Source organism: Pongo pygmaeus, chromosome 2, assembly GCF_028885625.2.
Source record: "Pongo pygmaeus isolate AG05252 chromosome 2, NHGRI_mPonPyg2-v2.0_pri, whole genome shotgun sequence".
NCBI classification, from domain to species: domain Eukaryota; kingdom Metazoa; phylum Chordata; class Mammalia; order Primates; family Hominidae; genus Pongo; species Pongo pygmaeus.
This window is the reverse complement of record NC_085930.1, coordinates 91,256,804-91,277,266: the sequence shown is the minus strand read 5'-3', so window position 1 is coordinate 91,277,266 and position 20,463 is coordinate 91,256,804. Positions and strand designations below refer to the sequence as shown.

The 20,463-nt window shown below is 44.6% G+C and overlaps 1 protein-coding gene across 4 annotated transcripts in view; it reads left to right on the top strand.

The window, feature by feature from the left end:
* The window catches only part of PTPRG (protein tyrosine phosphatase receptor type G), a 735,948-nt gene that overhangs the window by 645,709 nt on the left and 69,776 nt on the right, over positions 1 to 20,463 (top strand). For all 4 annotated transcript variants that reach the window (XM_063661893.1, XM_054483420.2, XM_063661892.1 and 1 more), the window contains exon 13: positions 11,527 to 11,659. In XM_063661893.1, coding sequence (XP_063517963.1) covers positions 11,527 to 11,659 — 133 coding nt within the window. The remainder of the gene's footprint in view (positions 1 to 11,526; positions 11,660 to 20,463) is intronic.

The window sequence follows — 20,463 nt, the reverse complement described above, 5'->3', positions numbered from 1 at the left end:
AATCTGTCATTTGCCAACCCCTGGTTTACACAGAAATATGCATGTGCCTGTTGATTAGTAAAGGATGTGAGTGACCTGAGGGTAAAACAAGCAAATCCCACATCAGTCAATGATGCTTAAGGTCTTGCTTCACTTCCATTCACCCTGTCCTTTGCCCTGTCTGCCTTCTCCAGTATGGTATTTATTTTTTAATGAAATCGCCATCATTTTAATGTTAGTGATTTATTTTAAGGACTTTGTGTGTATATTTGCTTTAAATCTGTTCCACATTTATTTTTTCTTCAAATTAAGAAAAAACAATTACTTTAATCAATACCTGGTCTCTGAAAAGAGTGATAATGTGTAAAGTTACACACTGTTATATTTTTATGAGTGTCTCCAAACAGCTTGTTTAAATTCCTTTGGTGTTTCATAACATATTTTTAATTCCTGTGAGTAGTGGCTTTAATATATTATCTCCCAGGGAAGAAGAAGAAGGGAATCCTTCTATAGAAGAAGTGGCAAACCCAGACACCTACAGAAACCAGTTAATACTAATGAGAAACAAGGACCAGGTGGTAGACATTAGGGAGTGGTAAGGACTGCAGCAAATTAAGGAGCATGTGACTTTTTCTAAAGAGGGCCATCTCACTCAGCTCCAGCAGATTACTGCCAGTGAGAATGCCTAGTGAGCCAGAAATCCAGGTTTTTGTGCAGAACCCCCCAACTTTTAAGTAAGCTCAAATTTTTAAAACAATTTCTCCTTTTTAAAAATGTAGGCCAAACTAAACCCATCCCTGGGCCAGGTAGGAACCGCTGGTGGTCAACCTCTACTGTAGTGTTGATTGCTGGAGTTCCAACTTCCTGGGAAGCTTTTCAGAAGGCTTGAAGGCCTAGGTGTACTCCCTCCCTTTCACCAGGCTTTTTTCTAGCGTTTCTTTAGTGCAAAGCCCTCAGCTGGATGTCTGCTACATGGAAATCCAGCATGTGGTCCCACCCTGAGGAGCCACAGCGTGAACCCAGAAGCCAGTTGATGCAATGAAATGCTCTTGGGGGCACTGTGCAGTACAGCATACCCTACAAAAACATTTCAGAGTGGGCATCGTCTACAAATTCATCATTTGGTGCTGGGACTTTCCATTTTTGTTTCCTTAAATTAGGGAAACTCTTTTTTCAGATTGAATATTGCTCAGAAACTCAGTATGTGAACACTCACTGCTGAAGGTTTACTGACTGCATCTTCTGGCTCAGCCCTGAGTCAGGTGCTAAGGGGACATTCCACTTCAGGGGTCGGCATACCACAGCCAGCAGGCCACATCCATCCCCTGGCCTGCATTTGCATGGCCCATGAGCTAAGAATGAACACAGTTGGGCAGAGGCTCTGGGCTGCTGTTCTGCTTTGAGACAGAGTGGAGGGTGCAAAGCTGCAGCCACCCCGCTCCTTTGGGCAAACCATGAGGCGCCTCTTTGGAACTCTCAAGCACTAAGGAACCCAATATGAAAACCTTTAATTACAGAAATAATAACAGCATCACCAGTGAACATTTGTGCTAGCCCTGCCTGTGCAGAAGGCCAGCTGCGTATGTCAGTGATCCTAGAGTACTCCCATGACTGTCGTACTTTGTTGCCGTCATGCTGGTGAGGGAAGCGAGGCTCAGATGAAGGAACGTGCCCAGAGCCACACGGCCCGTGGCAAGACAGAGCCCAAACATGGGCTCTGACTCTATAGTCCGGGGGGATCCTCCCCACGTGATGCTGGCTTTGGCGCCAGTTCCCAGAATGAGCAATGCCAGATGATTTCAGATGCAGTATTAATTAAGTGAATATTTCAATGTGTGCTTTTAAAAAGAGACCAACTTTCCATTTGTGACAGTGGTTCTCAACCGGAGGGAATTCTGTCCTTCTCCCTAGGAACATCTGGGAGCACCTGGAGACGTTTTTAGTTGTCATAACTGGCACTGGGGTGCTACTTGGTGTCTCGTGGGTAGAGGCCAGGCCTGTTGCTAAACGTCATATGGTGCACAGGACAGCTCCACAACAAGGAACCATCTGGTCAAAATGTCATTAATGCCAAGGCCGAGAACCCCTGATTTATAGTATTCATGTAAAGTTTCCTTATTGAAGAAGTTTACTTGAGGACAAATAGAGTAGTAATTTAAAGACAAAAATAAGTACCAGTACAGGTTCATGCAGATCGGGCAGAAATCATGAACGCAGTACTCAGTTGTCTAGGGATTGGGAGCACTGCAGCATGCTTTATTTAAAATTAGTTACATCAGACACTTGGATGGACTATCAAAAGTAGTTTTCAGCTAGTGCTAGTTTTGCTGGTCAGGTTTCTTTCTAGAGAAATGTTTTCTTTATAATTCTGCCCACCCTCATCGTGGTCTGTCATCTTCCTGGCATATCCGTGGGAACGAGCTCAGGGTAGGCCGAAGGGGTTACTCAGCTGCCAGTATGGTTTAGTTTCTTCTCAGAAAGTATGTGGGTCCTTGGAGTTTCTATTGCCCACTGAATGATCTTTGAATTAAGACAGATGGTAAATCTCATGGTATGGAAAACCAGACCCCACCGAGAACAATTAGATTTCCAGAGAGGTTGGAGTCAAGAATTCAGGTTGCAGCAGGTGGCATATTTGGTATAAGATTGGTGTACAACTTCTGTCCGTGACTGATTTCAGAACCACGTACTATTGCAACCGTCAGTAGTGGCCGTCTGATAGGTTAGGACTTGCCGTCTTTTAGGGGCTTGGAATTAAATTAGGATTTATCAAATGCCTCCCCACTTTCCCACCACCTAATTGAAATAGAGATGACAGACCATCATTTTGATTGTTTGAGTCTGGTGAATTAAGCTCTGCATGAAATGGTAAGGGAGCACTTATTCACAGGAACTCTTGGCAGTGATATAAATGGAAACGAATGATGCTCTAATCCTGCCCACATGTGTTAACACAGAGCCAGTGTCCTGTTGCAGGAGAACATATTTATTTGTAACTGATGAACAATCATTTCTCTGCAGTGGTTTGGGTAATGTCAGGGCTCCAGAAAAATAAAAGGCCAATTTTGTGGCCCTGTAAAAACAGCAGCCACCTTATCATTTCACACCCGTTAGAATGGCTTCTATCAAAAATATAGAAAATAAGTGTTGGCAGAAATGTGGAAAGAAGGGAACCGTTTGTGCACCGCTAGTGGGAATGTAAAATGTGTAGCCCCTGTGGAAAATAGTATGGTAGTTCCTTAAAAAAGTAAAACCAGAATTACCATATGATTTAGCAGTTCTACTTCTGGGTATACAGTTGACCCTTGAAAAACAGTCTTGAACTGCTTATATCCACTTATACATGAGTTTTCTTCTGTCTCTGCCATCCCTGAGAGAGCAAGACCAACCCCTCTTCATTCTCCCCTCATCCACCTACTCAAAGATGATGAGAATGAAGACCTTTATGATGACCCAATTCCACTTAATGAATAGTAAATATAAATATTTTCTCTTCCTTATTATTTTCTTTATAACATTTTCTTTTTTCTAGCTTACTTTATTGTAAGAATATAGCATATAATACAAATAATATACAAATATGTGTTTATTGACTATTTATGTTATTGGTGAGGCTTCCGGTCAACAGTAGGCTATTAGCAGGAAAGCTTTTGGAGATTCAAAAGTTATACATGAATTTCTGACTATTCAGGGATTAGCACCCCTAACGCCTATGTTGTTGATGGGTTAACTGTATGGCCAAAGGATTGAAAGCAGGATCTCAAAGAGGTAATTGTAGACCCATGTTCATGGCAACATTATTGACAATAGCCAAGAGGTGGAAGCAACCCAAGTGTTCATCAATGAGTGAATGGATAAACAAAATGTGGCATATAGTACATACAATGAAATAACTGTTTAGCCTTTAAAAGGAACGAAATCCTGTCACATGCTACAACATGGATGAACACTGAGGACATTATGCTAAGTGCAATGAGCCAGTCACAAAAAGACAAATAATACATGATTCTACCTATATCTAGCATAGTCAAACTCAAAGAAACAAAGTAGAATGGTGGTTGCCAAAGGCTGATGAAAGGGGAAATGGGGAGTTGTTTAATGGATATGGAGTTTCTGTTTTGCAAGATGAAAAAGTTCTGGAGACCAGTTGCACATCAGTTGCACAACAGTGTGAATATACTAAACATCACTGAATGGGACACTTAGAAATGGTTAAGATGGTAAATTTTGTGTTATGTGTTTTTCCACTTTTTTTTTTAAAGCAGCCACCTTAATTCACAGATGTGGGAGGTTTTTAATGAGTGGTATGGCTCAGAACAAATATGGTGAAATTCCCCACGATGGAAACAGGCTATAAATTTATGAGTACGCATATCGTCCTTCTCTTTATCTTCCTTGCAAATTAAAGAATCTTGCTCTTCCCTACTCCTGATAGAGGCCTCTTGGATCCAAGCTAGTTTTAGTCTTGACACCAGAGCGGTTCTTGTCCTGTAGCAGAAGTTGAGCCCTTCCTGGAGGGTAGGAGGCATTTCAGATGGGTCCATCTGATGTATTGCTGCCGGTAGCATTTATAGTACATTGTACTCCGTTTTTATTTGCTTCTACTGGGATGAGAGCCAAGCCAGTAAAAGGCAAACAGCATTAATTCAGTGATGACATATGCCACTGAAAACTGTTTTTCTTTTCTTTTTTTTTTTTTTTAATTTTTTTTTAAAAAGCAGAATGGAGGCACTTTACTCAGATTCTGCTGGGTGCTGAAATAAAGATGGAGAGAAAGAAAGGCTGTACGGAGAGAAAGAACGGCTGTGGGGAGGTTGTTAACCTTATCTTCCTCCTGCATATGCTCAGAGAGGGTTCGTTAGCATTTTGCTCCAAGTTTCACGGGGAAGACATTTCAGGAGCAGGCTCATTCTTTGAGTCTGGGCTCTAATTGGCCTCACATCACCCTCTGAGTAGCTGTTCACCTGCACATCACATCCACTGGGGGAGTACTGGGTATCAGTTGATACTCCTTTCCTCATTGTCATCTTCTACACACAGATCCAAATGTGCTGAGGAGAATGGACTATGTTACATGGGCAGAGCAACAGCATGGTTAGTTTCTAATTGGCCTAAAAATAAAATCTCTTCAAAAATAAACAGAATTGGAGAAAGCTGCTTTGTACAGAAAGAGCCTCTTCTCTTGAGCCAGGTTATTGGTATCAGGATCATGGTGAGTTTATTAAACCATGATTTTTACTTTTGTTTTTGAGGCCTTTTCAAAAGACCCGAGTTAGTGTTGTTCTGCAGACTCATTGGATCAGAGTGCCATCTTGCAAACTGAAACTAGGCTCGCCAGAGTGAGCTGGCAATGGGAATTGGGAGTGAGGAAAGCTGGTCTGGTGTGACATTAGGGAGTAGTGACGACCCTGGCAAACCAGTGAGACACACCCTGTCTGAAGGGAGTCTGCCGCTTGGTTCCAACTGATGTTTGCCATGTGGGAATTCAGGCTTTTGTTGCCAATCTTGAACATTTCCAGTGGAAGCTACCATTGCTGATTTTTATCTGAATTCCTTTGCTTATTAAATGTTGGTAGCTATCTCACAATTAAAAAATAACTACTAGGAAGGGGTGTCAAACCGGGGTTGCCAGTTCATAACCCAAGTCAGGCAGGAATTGAAGGGCTAGTCCTGGTGGAAAAACTGCATCATCTGGATGAACCAGAGATGGAGGTGAGGAGGAGCTGTTAACCCAGAGGTCCTGTCCTTATCTTAGTGTCACAATTTCGGCATCATGAAGGGAAGCAAACCCCCAGTAACTGGGCAGCTCAGTTCTGCTGTACCCTTCAGGAGGCAGCTAGGTTACCAGCAAAGCTCCGAGTGAAAGTGTGCTGCTCCTGACAGAGGGGAGTGTCTAGTGTTACTATACTGTCAGCATTGTTGCTTGGCTCCATTGAAGGAAAGAAAAGAATGAACATTTCTTGGGCACCTCCTCTGTGTCAGGCACTGTGCTTGGTGCCTGACTTATCCAGAGCAGCTTCATGAGCAGGCAGCCTGTGCACTCACACAGGCCCTGTGCTTGCTTTCATACTCTCTCATACTCTACTGTCACCTTCTCAAAACTCTTTAATAACTTTTGAATGGGCCCCATGATTTCATTTTGTGTTTGGTCCTATAAGTTACGTAGCCATAACTTACACAGTTTGTTTTCACACAGACGATCTTTTTTCACCCTCAGGACTCCCCGAGAGGTGAGTGTTATCATTTGTCTCCCTTTGATACAGGAGTGAACAGACACTCAGAGATGGGCATTTACCCAAAGCCACACAGCTTTAAAGGCCTAAGTCAAAATTTGTACTCAGGTCTGCCTGAGTCTGGAGTGCAGAATTGCCCATCTTGTGGCACATTGCAGCTGTTGTACTGAAAGGCCTACAGCATGTTCTGGTCTCTGGAGGCCTAGGCATGGGGAAGTTTAGCCTCATGGATTGTCGGTGTCTGAGGGCATATAATGAGATGAGTGTATACTCAGTGCCACATTTTGTGTGTTCTAGTAGTCCTAGCAGCTCGCTGTTTTATTAGGGCCACAGATTGAGTCAGGGAGCAGGACGGGTATTTCTTCTGAAGGACACAGCAAGAAGTACGGGGGCCATGCACAGTGGCTCACACCTATAATCCCAGCACTTTGAGTGGGGGCTGAGGCAGGAGGATCCCTTGAGCCCAGAAGTTCGAGACCAGCCTGGGCAACATATCAAGAAAGTGTCTCTACCAAAAAAAAAGGGGGAAAAAGCAGTATGATACAGTCTAGTCTCAGGACAAACTGAGATTCTAGCTCTTTACCAGCAATCATAGGCAGCCCTTTGTGCTGATACTCAGTACATCTGAAGTTCTGTATGACGGCCACTTACACACTCAGATGTTACAGAGAGGAGTCAGATTCAGCAAACACCCAGTGAGCGCTCACCGTCTCCTGCTGCTGTGTGAGGGTGCTGAGGAAGAGAGTGGTGGTAATGATAAGTAATGATGCTGTTGCTAGGATGGTGGCGGGTGATGGTGTTGCCGAAGTTGGGGTGGTGGTGATGACAAAAATCACAATAGTTAACATTAACCAAGTGCCAGGCAACATTCTAAGTGTTTTGTATGCATTAACCCATTTAATCTTCATCCCACCACAATGCCGTATGCAATATTATTACTTCCATTTACAGAGGAGGAGACTGAGGCACAACGAGGTTAGGTTAGTTGCCCAAAGTTGCAAAGCTAGTAGGAGGCAGAGCTTTGTAACTGTTCTTCCATACATAGGTGGACATCAGCCCTGCCTTTGGGGACCTAGAGTAACAAAAGAGCAATTATAATTGAGTATGATGTGTGCAGTAAGAGTAACACAAGATGATGATGGTGGTGGTGGTACTTGGCATTTGCTTGCTGCCAGGCACACTTCTAGGTGCTTACATGCACCTTCTCATTGAATTCCCCAACAGTCCTGTGAAGTAGGCTCTTTTTATCCCATTTTATAGATGAAGAACTCCAGGTCCAAACTGGTTTAAGTTATTGGTTAAAAGTCACACAGAAAATGGCTGAGCCAGGATTTGAACCTATAATGTCTGCTCTGCCCTTAAGAGATAGTACAAACTGGCGGCTTCAGGAAGCCTCACAGAGAAGGCAGCATTTGAACCAGGACTGAAGGATCAGTAAGATGAATTCTGGCATCAGGAAAGGAAAGGCATTCCCTGCAGTAGGAATGGGAGGGGCAAAGACAGAGAGGCAGGACCATGGCCCAGCATGGTCACTGATTAGGTGAGTGTGGCTGGAACCGTGACATGACTGGGAACAGCAGGAGATGATGCTGGGTTGGGGATGGAAGGCCCTGCTCCTGAAGAGCCTTGCTTTCCCCACTCAGGGGTATCCTGAGGGCCATGAGGAGCTACTTAGGAAAGTGACAGGAGCAGATTTCACTTGGTCACCTGGAGATGGAATCCAATTCCAGGTTCCTGGCACCAGGAAGACAAAGCAGTATTGTGAATTTGAAAATGAAATCAACTTTATCATGCCCCACATGAAAATTCAGTCACACTCTTATTTTTGCTTGGCTTTTATGTAGAAGAACCAAGCCAATGAAACTGCCTGCCATTAGTCAAGGTCAGAGTGAAACTTGTCAGAAAAACTTCCTTAGGTCTCTCACTGACACTACAAGTTATTGCCAACCTGAGAGCTCCTGCACAGAAACTACCATTTGGAGACTGTCCACAGTGGGATTTCAGATAGGCTCCAACCCCCTATGGGAATCCCCCGCCAGTTATAACACACTTTCACCAAATGTCAGAGGGAGAAATGACTCCATTGTGGAAATCAAGTTTGAGCCCAGCTCTGACCTGGGCTGTGACTCAAGAGCCTTGTCTTTGGGATCTTCATTCTCTCTGTGCTGGTGGTTCTCACTTTTTCTGGGGCCTGGACCTCTCTGAGAATCTAATGAAAACTGAACACTCACCCTGTAGAGGAGGAGAGGGGGACAGACATTATCACCAACACAGAGATGCCCCTGTGGCTTCAGGGACGATATAATGTGCCACTGATCCACACAACCAGATGGTCACTCCCTAACCCCTTCCCAAGGCCAAGAAATTCTGGAGTGGTCACTTTTCACTGGTTTTAGAATGGCTGAAATATGCTGTGCGCGGTGGCTCACGCCTGTAATCCCAGCACTTTGGGAGGCCGAGGCGGAAGGATCATTTGAGGTCAGGAGTTCGAGGGCAGCCTGAGCAACATGGTGAAACCTCGTCTCTACTAAAAATATGAAAATTGGCCAGGTGTGGTAGCGCACACCTGTAATTCCAGGTACTTGGAGGGCTAAGGTGGGAGGATCGCTTGAGCCTGGGAGGCAGAGGTTGCAGTGAGCCAAGATCATGCACTCCAGCCTGGGTGACAGAGTGAGACCCTGTTTCAAAAAAGAGAAAAAAAAGAATGATAGAAATACCACAGAGGTGGTATTGCCAGTGGTATTGTTTAGGGATATAAGTGTGAGGGACTGTTTTGGCCAAGAGTTCCTTTCTGTGGTTTGGGATGAATAGGACATGGAGTTTGCATTCTTTGTAGCAGCACAGGCAAGAATCCTGTTCCGTAAGGAGCGAGGAGAGGAATAAGACACTGAGAGTCCCTCCTGTACCCAAGGGCTTCACAGAGTGGATACTGATTTTAACTGAACATGCAGCCTATAGCGTCAACCCTCCCAACATTGTTTTCCATTAACAGGACTTCCAGGTCTTTGAGATTCCCCCCACCACCAGCCAGATAATTGCCTGGCTGGGCCACCCCCTTCTGGGACGCCACAAAATTATTCTTATTTGCAACTCTGGTTCCTCTGGCCAGCCACCAGAGCTCTGCGATAAAAGCATTATGTTGATGGAAAGAAGGCATGCCTGATCTTTGTCTGCTTTGGCTTAAAACCCTGCAGGAGTTTCTACTGCTTTTAGGACTAAAATCAGTTTCTTTATTTCAGCCTAAAAGGCTTTGGCTTCATCTGCCTTCCAGTTCCCCATCTGGGTCCTCCTCCCTCTCATTCTTGAACTCCCACTGATTTGATGGTCTCCGTCCAGAACACCCTTCTTCCCCAACTCTCTGTCTGGCTAACTCCCCTTCATCCTTCAACACTTGCCTTCGTTGGGGAGCTCATGGAGACCTGGGCTTGGAGAGCTATTCCCCTATGGCCCCCTGTGCTTCCCCTGGTGCCACATTCATTGCATTCTAATTGTTGTTGTGCCCACCTCTCCCCGTTTAAAAGATTCCTCCCCATGGGCACAGCAGTGCTACTATCTGATGTACTGCTGTGTCCCCATCCCCTCGCACCAGGCCTGTGCACAGGAGGGGCTTGGTAAGAATCTCTCCTATCTAATGAAAAAATGGAGCAGGGAGTTAGGAAAATGGGCAGGCACAGCTAGGAAGGCACTTTATAAATGGCAAAGTGATCTGTGGAGGTTTTTAATCAGTGTGCTGCGCCTACTTGACTCCGTCTTCTTACCTGTGGGCAGAGGATACATCAGGTCCTGTCTGCATCACAGGCCTGTGCCTGAAACAAAGGAGGTGGTCCACATAAAACGCGTTAGAGGAAATCCAGTGAAACGCATCGTAACACACTTCTTCCTGACTCGGGAGTCTTGCCTCTTTAAAAATCTGCTCCCATAGCCAATTCTTTCTTCCCTACTCAGCCTACCTTCTTTCACCTGGAAACTCAGCCTGATTAGCTCTGCATTTAGTCCATCCTGCAGAGGGACACTCCGGGCTGGCTGAATGCTGGCCTCGTTTTTGCAGTGCAGGAGGAATCCTTGCTGGGCTCAAGTCAGCCTGCAGCCAGTGTTAGATTTTTTAAGGGGCTTCTCCCTGTGATCACAGGCAACCTTTGCTTTTTCGCTGCTTGCCTCTGTGCACCTGTGCTCTTCCCAGCCCCAGCATCCCAACCGGGGCTTCATTTGGGCCACCTGGTATGTTCCAGGCATCTTCTTCACAGTGGAAGGGAAGATAGGATCTTCTGCTGAGGCTCCTGGGGACTTCTGAAGATATTTAGGGCCTGGAGAGGTGGAGGAAGGAGCTGCCTGGTTAACAGGTATTGGCCGACCAGAGAGAATCCTGAACTATTTGGCAAGCTTTCCCTGCTAACCTTTAGATTGTGGCTGCTGGTTACAGACGTGCTCTGGGAATAGGGTGTGGTATGGCTTCCTGTCTTTGGGAAAGAAAATAGGAGCTTTTGGAAGGATCTAGGGTAGGTGATAGGATCAAAGGACAAACTGGAGAAGCGTATTTTAGGAAAAACAGGATCTCTGGGGATCTGGGTGGTAGGAGCCCACGGACAGAAGCACCTAGGTGCTCCTGCTGGCATGTGCTGTTGCTCAGTCTTAGAGTCAGTGGTTGAAATTCTAGGGCAAGACGTCGTTGTCCTGGCTTGAGTGCTACATCATTGACCAGAGCAGGGAGCCCCACACTCCGATGATTGTCCCACCATGACTGTATCTGTTAGGGAAAGGTGGTTTCCCAAAGCTGAATCGGGGTGTAGTTGTTACTACAGGAAGGAGTAAGGGATGCTGAGCAGCAAAGAATAGATGGCCATCGTAGTCACAGCCAGTTCTCCTAGTTACCCTAGTGAAACCCATCATGCCAGCCCTCCCGCCCTTGCACTAGAGAACCTGAGAGGCTCTTGGACAGCCATTCCACCCTTGCTTCTTTGAGACTTCAGCACATGTCCTCAGCACATTCAAAGGCTCTTCTGGGTCGGTCATGTTCTTGGGGTAAGGCTGGAATGTCTGTGTCTTCTGTACAGCTGTCTAAAAACACCTTCAACTCTATCTATAAATCCATATAACTGCCAATTACAGAATGCAGCCCACAGAAGAGGCCCTGTGTGGGTTGGGATGGGGCAGGAAATGGTGAGGGCTGCAGATTGCCCCTCCTGTCATGGGGCAGCTCAGAGCAAGTGGCCCAGTTCTCCAGAAACCACACAAAACTGGAACAGAACTCTGCATCAATTCTGGCTCCCACCTCCACTAACCTCTGTCCTCTAACTGGGATGATTTCTCTTGGCAGCGGAAAAAAACACCTCTGGAATGATAAGCCGCCCTGCTCCAGGGAGGATGGAGTGGATCATCCCTCTGATTGTGGTATCAGCCTTGACCTTCGTGTGCCTCATCCTTCTCATTGCTGTGCTCGTTTACTGGAGGTAAGCCAGGCAGCACCTACAGCGTAGATATGGGGGCCAGATGCTGGCCAGGTTTTGCTCACGGGAGGGGAATCCCACGGCCTCTGCATTCAGGAAGGTGAAGTAGCTTAAGTGTTTCTGGTCTTGCCACCTGGGAGGCCATCTTGTCTCTGTTAGACGATGGCAGGGCCAGATCCACTTTTGAGGTCAAGGCACTTATGGTAAGCTTCTGGGATTTAGTACCAAAGAGGTTTTTGTTTGAGAACCAGGGAGTTCCAAGTTAAGATCCCAGCTCTGCTACTTTTCTAGATCCAAATCCCATGTCCACTTTGATTGTTAGTTTCAGAACCAGCAAAATGAGTTAACAAGTCATAGCATTTGCAGTTTTTCTGAGATGGTGCTTTTTACTTTGTTGTAGTCACATAATAACTCCTCTTTACCTTAGAATTTTTTTTCATAGTCTTTCACTGAAAATTAAATTGGGTAATAGAAAAACATTTAGCATATTATGTGGTTTTTAATATATGTAAGATTAAAATGGCAGATTGTAAGCTATCCAGATTCTCACTGCTTCTCATGGGAAGCCAGGTTGCAGCCCTGTTTAGAAGTTGTGTTTTTTCAGCCGGACCGTCTCAGCCAGTTCAGCTGAGCAACTCCATCAAGCCCACTCGGTTGGCCTGGGTGCCTTCACTTCTCAGACTAATGTAGGAGGCTTCTGCCCTTTATCTGACAGGCTTCACCAGTGAGAAACAGGTGTCATATTTTCATCTCTCCCTCCCTTCTTTCCATTCACTCAATTTTGAGCCCATACTTTGTGCCAGTCTTCTAGACAAAAATGATTTCTGAAGAAGTGAGTAAAACAGATAAGAATCCTTACTGTCATGGAGCTTACATTTTAGTGGAGGAGGCAGGCAATAAACAAAGCAAATAACTAAAACATGTAATTTCTAAGATGGTGGTAACTGGATAATGGAGAAAGCTTAAATCTGGAAAGGGGAGGGGCCCATGGGGGCCTAGCAGGAGTGTTCAGAGTGGTCAAGGAGATGATACCTGAGCAAAGACCTAAAGGAGGAGGGAACCAAATGGGCTCCACCTGGGGCAAGTTCCAAGTAGCGGAAACAGCACATGCAAAGGCCCTGAGGCAAGGGCATGCCTGGTGTGTACCAGGAACAGCCAGAGGTCAGTGGGGCTGAGACGTGAGGACAGGGGTAAGGTGGCAGAAAAGGGTATCAGAAAGAAACAAGGTAGAGCAGGATCGGGTCATGTTGCACAGCCTTGTGGGCCATTGTTAATGCATTGCCTTTCACTCGAAGATGAGTAGGGTTTGGTACAGAAGAATGTGATTTGACTTGAAGATTACTTGGCTGCTGCGTTGAATACAGACTGAAGAGGAGCAGGGGCAGAAACAGAGACCATCGGGGAAACCACTGGACTAGTTCAAGAAGGACACGATTGTGTCTCAGATGAGGGTAGCAGTGTAGGTGGTGAGAATTCATTGCGTATAGATCTGTTTTGAAGGTGGGAGCAACAGAATCTGCTGGCAGATTGGGTCTGTTCCTAATTGGCTGGAACAGGAGAATAAGGAAGGAGGTCATCTCAGGTTTCCTCAGGCGTCTGACGGCAACCATAAGCCCTTTAGTGCTGCAGACCAGCAAGATTATGAAGTATGTTGTATTTTGGGGTGAGCATAGGAACGCTAGACTCACCTTCATGTCATCCCTTCTCTAGGAAAAAGTATTGTGCAGATATGTTTGAAGCCCATTGGTAAATTGGAGGCCACCTAGTGTGAGTTTAACTAATCAAGTGAGGTTAACAAGGTCAGCATGCGTATCCTGTGACTCTGCTCAGCACTGTTTGATTTTAGTCTCAGGCTGTCACCACAGGGGAGCAGAGAAGTCCCACAGCTGCCACAGCATACAGAAACACCTTGTACCCAGCAATTCTGGCAAAACCCTCCAGATTGTTTCTGACTGCCCCACCTTGGTTCCTCTACCCACCCCTAAATGGATCACAGTGACCAAGAAGGACCATGGGGCCAAACAGGCATCAATACCCAGCCGGCCAAAACATGAGTATTTACTGCACGTTTCTTATAGGGAAGGGCTGTGTCATGTAGTAAACAGCTTTAAAATCCTTCCATTCAAGATGTATTTTCCCTTTAGAAAATGACAACTGTTTATACTTCTGAAAATCTCAGTGAGTCCAAATGGAAAATATGAATAGAATAATATCTTAATATTTCCTGTCTGAAATATTTTTATGATGTTTATTATACATGTATGCATATATTTCATCAAAAGCTTCATTTAAAGTAACCAGAGCTTTAAACTTCATCCAACAGAGTCTGGACTTGAGCTTTTACCAAATTCCTAATCCCAGTAGCACAAAAAATGAGTGTGAAGAAGAAAATTCTTATAGAGCAAGGAAAGTAAAATTAAATTAGTGTTAGGATGAATGAGTTGGCTAAGCATACAGCCTAGAGGGGACAAGGACCTTTTTTCTGTCCAACTTTTTACAAATTATTATAAATGCGAAAGAAGGAAGCATTGGGGAGCTCACATAGAAAATTGGTAAATACAGAGGAGACGTGTGTTTCCCTTTGGCAATGCAGTTTTTTAGCTAGAACAACAGTGCTTTTCTTCTGCCTTTTGAGGCACAGTAAGACTGGATGATTGGCAAACAGACTTGACATAAGTAGAGCATTGAGGCGGATCAAAACCTTCTGGATCATTTCTTCAGGAGGCAGGCCTGGCACCGGGAGGTTCAAACCTGCTCACTGTGGCAGCATTTTCTACCACAACCAAGGAATGGCCCTCTGCAGTTATTCTGATTTTTCAGTGTGTTTTCTCCGAGTTGTTGATACTACAACTTAATAGGTTCATGAAATAGTGGAAAACTATACTCAGGGTCTCTGAATTCTGTCTCTTCCAAGTCTCCTGCTGTACAATGGTGTTAGTACTAATGTTCAGTGAGTCCTTTTGAGTGCCAGGCACTGTGCCAAGCAATTGGTGGCACCATCTCATGTGATTCTCACAACAGATCTGTACGGTAGGTACTATCACTGTCCTTTCTATTTGACACACATTCTTTGACCAAGGAAGAGAACGAGAACTCACATTTGTTGAAAGCCTGCTATGGGCCAAATAGTTGGCAATATCATCACCCACTGTGTTGGTCAGAACCCTTTTCTATTGCAGTTGACAAAAATCCATTTCAAAATGCCTTAAAGCTCAAGGGGGAAAAATAAGTTTGATTCATGGAATTGAGAAGTTCAGGAGCATTGGGCCTGGCTGAATTTGTAAGACGGAACATCAGGACTTGGCTGGTTTGGTCTGTCTGTGTTTCTCTTGCCCTCACTTTCTGGGATCTGCTGTCTGTGTGGTCTTCTCGCTCAAGCAGGCCCTCTGCCTGTTTCCACAGAGCAGCCTCTGGCCATGTTAGACTTACATGTCTCCACCCTAGTGCAAAGGGAATCTTTCTCCTCTAATAGTTCCACTTAAGTCCCAACATGGCATCTCTTATTACTGACTTATGTCATTTGTCCATACCCCGGAGTCGTCTGGTGGCCACAAGGATGGAACATTCTTGTCAGGCCTAGGTCTTATATTTAACTCTGGAGCTCAGAAGTAGGATCAGTGCCATTGCCATCAAAACCTTGGACCGAAGCCGAACAAGGGATGGCTTTCCAAAGGACCATCAAGACCTAAAAAAGTGAGTAGAAGGTTCAGCTAAGTATTCTGTTACTTAAAAAATTATAAAGCTGTTTCTATTGCATGTGCACTGGAGCCATTTTCAGCTTCCTATTATTTATGCAATGCTTACAGAGTTCCTGCCATGCATCCTGGTGGGCCTAGAGATTTAGAGATGAGATCCCTTGGCCCTCACAGTCCATTGGAAGAGGCAGATGAGTAAATAGAATCGAGTATGGGGAGTATTTGGAGAAGGATAAATCCAAGTTGCTATAACAGCATATAGGAAGGGCTTCAGCCCAACCTGGAATGGGGGTTGGGGTCAGGGAAAGCTCCCTGAAGGACCTGGGCCTTGAAGCACAACCAGCTGTCAGCCAGGTGAAGAGGGTGTGGAAGAATGAGGCTGGGGAGAAAAAGCCTGGCCTACTGCAAGCAGATACATGTGGCTCAGTGTTGTTGGAGCAGAGTGTGGGGACAGCAAGGGCCGGATCATGAGGGCCTCATCGAAGGGAGATGTACCATATCCTGAGGATGATGGGAAGGTATTGAAGGAGCCAAAACTGCAGGAGGGCAAGATCAGAAAGAAACACTGCTGTGTCTAGAGACTGTAACATGGGCCTATAGTCACATAGCCTGGATTTGGAGCCACATTCCACCACACTTTTTATCTGTGCAGCTGTGGAGCATATGTTCCTACCAGCAGTGCTGTCTTCTCTAAGGTGTGAATTTGTTTTGGGGAGATTTTTATAAACTTATTTTGTGTATAAAGCACAGATTTACATATACATAAATAGCATTGTGCATTCGTGGTATTAAAATTGGCACTGGGCAATTGTGGGGGGGGGGTCTAACAGGGCCCCTTAGAGGAAGTGCCAATGAAAAATAGGTCAAGAAACACTGCTTTAGACAAAGACTTCTCCACCAACTTCGGTTTCCTCATCTGCAAAATATAGTTAAGAAATGGGCCACAAGTTCACGTGAGGATTCAGTGCAAGCTGTGGAAAATGCTTGTCCTGGTGCCTGGCACATGGTGAATGTGCAGGTAGCATTATACCAGATCTGACTTTAGGGAAAAATGGAAAATAAAACTCTGGGTCCTGGTATGCCTCAAATGAAGTTTTTTTTTTAATAAGGAAAATCAAATGTACAGATCTAAATGAATTTTGTCCTTTAAATGTCATCACATTGTATAGCTGTACACAGTTTCCAACATGTCCATTGCATACAACATGCTTGAAAATAACTTTTGGAATTTCTTTCTAGAGTTCATTCTTTTGAAGGATCTCAGTTGTGCAAAGTATTTATCCTAGAAATAGACAAAACTCATCTGTTTGGAGCTAAATATAGCATAAATGTAGGTTAACCAACTGAGCAGAACCACTTTGGGCCAAAAAAGGAAAGGGGTGACTATAATGTTAATGAAATTGGTTTGGGTGATGCTCCTAATAGGCCTTAAAGGCAATTCCAGAGGAGGACATTCCTAAATAACTGGGTTAAAGACATGACCCCACTCCCACCCGCAACCCCAGGAAACAACTCTGAAACCCAGTGGCCAGCCTCATTAATTCCAGGTTGGCTGTATTAGAATAAGCTTCATTGCTGTTGCAGCAGACATACCCCAGCAGCCCAGTGGCTTAATAACACACAAAGGTTTATTTCTCACCCACGTGAGGTCTGACAGGGTTGAGCAGCCCTCCTCCACTAGTGGTTTCTCTTTCTGAAACACATATCTCCAAACTGGTGTAGCAGGGATAGAGAAGTTGAGGAGGCACCAAGCTCTCAACCGCTTGGCCTAGAAGTGGAACCCTTCACTCCTTCATTCACCACTGGCCACAGATGGTCACACAGCCCCAAGGACACAGATGAGGTAGGGGGAACACGTGGGTATTTGCTAAGCACTGCCACAGTATTCTTAAATATTTAAACCCATTGGTATCATTGAATTATGTATGTGTTTCCTGAAAGGGAGAACTTTGGAGACCAATCATTAGTCTGTACTTAAAATTTGGCTGAAACTAAAAACCATGAGCAGAAACCTCGGATACCTGTATGTCTGAGAGACCTCAGACATCAGTCTCATCGGGGACTATTTGAGCAGTGTTTTTATAGGCAGCAACATAGATCTGTGGGGAGACATTTATTCTAAAATGTTTTTAGCTGAGCTGTTTCAGGTAGGATGCTATAGTTCTCCCTTGAATGTCCCTCGCAAAGGTCTGCCTTGAAGAGCTGTAGGAACCAGAATCTGTAATAACACAGAAGTTGCTATAAAACTAGGAAGAAATGTACGCAAAGTGATTTTGGACAAGGGGCAGGGTTGTGAGGCAGATAATAAAAATAAAATCAACTAACAGTTACAGCTTTAACGGCACCCTATTGTGTGCCTTATAAATATTGCAATCCATATTAAGCAGGCAGTGGTTCAGAGCTATTGGAAATAAGGGAAAAAAATCAATTCAAAAGTTTTCGCAGTGTGCCATTTTGGTCTTTTTACTTAAGATGGTAGTAAAACATACCTTCTGAATTGCAACAGTCAGATACTGCATTCCAAGAGCTCCGCATCCCCTGCCTTACCAAGACAAGCTGTTTATATGGCAATAATGTGCTGACATTCCTGAAAAGACTTGGAGCAGCACAGCTGCTGCCACTCAGAGAGAAGAGGAAAATTTTTGGAAGGTTTCTTTTTGATTTACATAATTTGAGGTTAATGCTGGGAGAGGAGCTATGTGCCCGGTGTCCAGTCAGTGTGCTAGGGGGTGCAACTTATTTATTAGTTGTGCTGTAGAATAGCATAGCTATTAAGAGCAAGACATTTCTATCTGCTTAGAATTGTATTACAAAGATATTTTTCGTTTGTTTTTTTTTTTTCTGTAATCCTGAGAGATGTTGCATAGGAGGTAGTTCTTACTGCTCTGATGAGCAATATCTCACCCCTGAAATGGCTTTGTATATCTGAAAAGGCTTTGTATATCTAAAGGTTCTCAAGCAAAAAACCTTTTTTTTTTTTTGAGATGGAGCTTCACTTTTCTCACCGAGGCTGGAGTGCAATGGCGTGTCTCGGCTCACTGCACCTCCACCTCCTGGGTTCAAGCAATTCTCCTGCCTCAGCCTCTCGCACAGCGGGGATTACAGGCACCCACCACCACGCCCAGCTAATTTTTGTATTTTTAGTAGAGACGGTTTTGCCATGTTGGCCAGGCTGGTCTCAAACTCGTGACCTCAGGTGATCCACCTGCCTCGGTCTCCCAAAGTGCTGGGATTACAGGCGTGAGCCACCACGCCTGGCCAAGCAACGAACCTTTTATGACTATGTACCATACTAGACATATGCTCAGCAGATTATACCCCCACCTAATTAGTATACGAATCCTGGGAAATAATTAGTATTGTTATGTTCATTTTGCAGATCAGAAAACAGAGGCTTAGTAAGATCATGTGACATCCCCAAGTCACAGCGTTAATTTTTGGTGGATTGTGGATTTGAACCCAGACAATTTGACTTCATAGCCCACTGGGTTAACCAATACGTTATCTTGTCCAGAGGAGGAGTAGCATGCCTGGTGGCATATACTTCCCTCCATAGCCTACTTTTATAGTGCATGTTTATGTGTCAAAAAGACACTCCAGGAAAAGGGGATGTCTCCACTGCTGGACATGGTGGGACTAAACTAGTTTGGAAGGCCAGATATAAATCATCCTTTGTTTTGGATTTGCCAAAATCATGTGGAAGAAAACTTCAGAAACCAATTATATTTTCAAGTGTTCTGGAAGCTGACTAGTGGTATTCACTCAGTTACATCTCCATTATTTGAGAAGATTTTGATGTTGAATAATATAACCTATTTGGTCTTAGTCCCAGCTGATCAGTGCTAGTTTTCTTGATATTAAATGTTTAATATCTTATTGACCATAACTCTAGCCTAGAAAAAGACTTTCAAAAGTATAGAGCAGCTTTACTTCTCAAATTCAGATAGGGCTGAGCTAACTGCAGATTCTGGAACAGAAAACTGGAAACTCTCTAAGTGGGAATTGTAACATCTGACCTAGGTTTGTTAAAATTTGGTATGAGAAGGATTTCACACTCTGATCTGGTAGATTCACTTCAGCACATGACCAAGCCATCTGTAAATTCTGTGGTAAATCAGTCAACACCAATTTAGCCACATATGCAAATAGGAAAAGGTCTCTCTTTTACTCTAAGTCCCATCTTTAGATTTTCAGAAATTTTGCCATGTGTTGGTGCCTCCTCATTAAGAATGCTGTTCATGAAAACAAGTGAGTTTTGTTGACATTGCAATTTTTTTTCTTCCCTGGATGTTCAGTGGGAGACAGAGTGTAATAAATATGAAGGGATGCAAACCGCAAATGTGTGGGGGATTTGTGTTGGCATAATGGAGGCTCAGGCAAACAAACAGATGCATGCGAGAGTCGAGAGTGGCATGTGGTAACACCCCTCTCTTGCTTGAGGGATGACTGGCCACATGTGCCTCACTGGAACACAGATCCCTCCTGTACTGCCACAGTAGCAACAATGACACCAGAGCTGCTGTGAGCCCAGGCACATGCTCTTCACCCATCTGCTTTAGCGGCCGACACTTCCAGGTCTACTTGATGATGACTGGATTTTGGTATAGGTGTTTGTCCCCTTTTCACCCCAGCAAAGTCACAAAGGAGACAGGTGTCATAAGAATGATTTCTCCCATGCAGGTAACTGTGAAGACGTAGGAAAGGGGAAATGCCCCTGTTAACCAGCAATCATGGCTGAATTAATACAAAGAACACCTTGTTATTTAATCCTCCAACAGCCATGCGTGGTAGGCAAGGCATCAGGGACTGCATCATCCTTGTCCCAAGAGAGGAAACGGTTTCCAGAAGGGGGAATGACTTGTCCAGGATCATAGAGCTTGTAAGTTTTAGAATTTCTCAGACTTAGGGTTTTGGGTTTTTTGTTGACCTAAGACCCTTTATGGCTGGCCTAGTTACTCCTTTGTTAGTTCATTCAACATTTCTTAAGCATCTAGTTAGTTCCAGGCACTGGAGAGCCATTGAGGGGACAGAGTTCCTGCATTTAAGTGGCTCATACCTTAGAGGAAGAGAGGAGCAGGTAAACAAAGGTAATCCCAAATAGAGGTCAAAAAC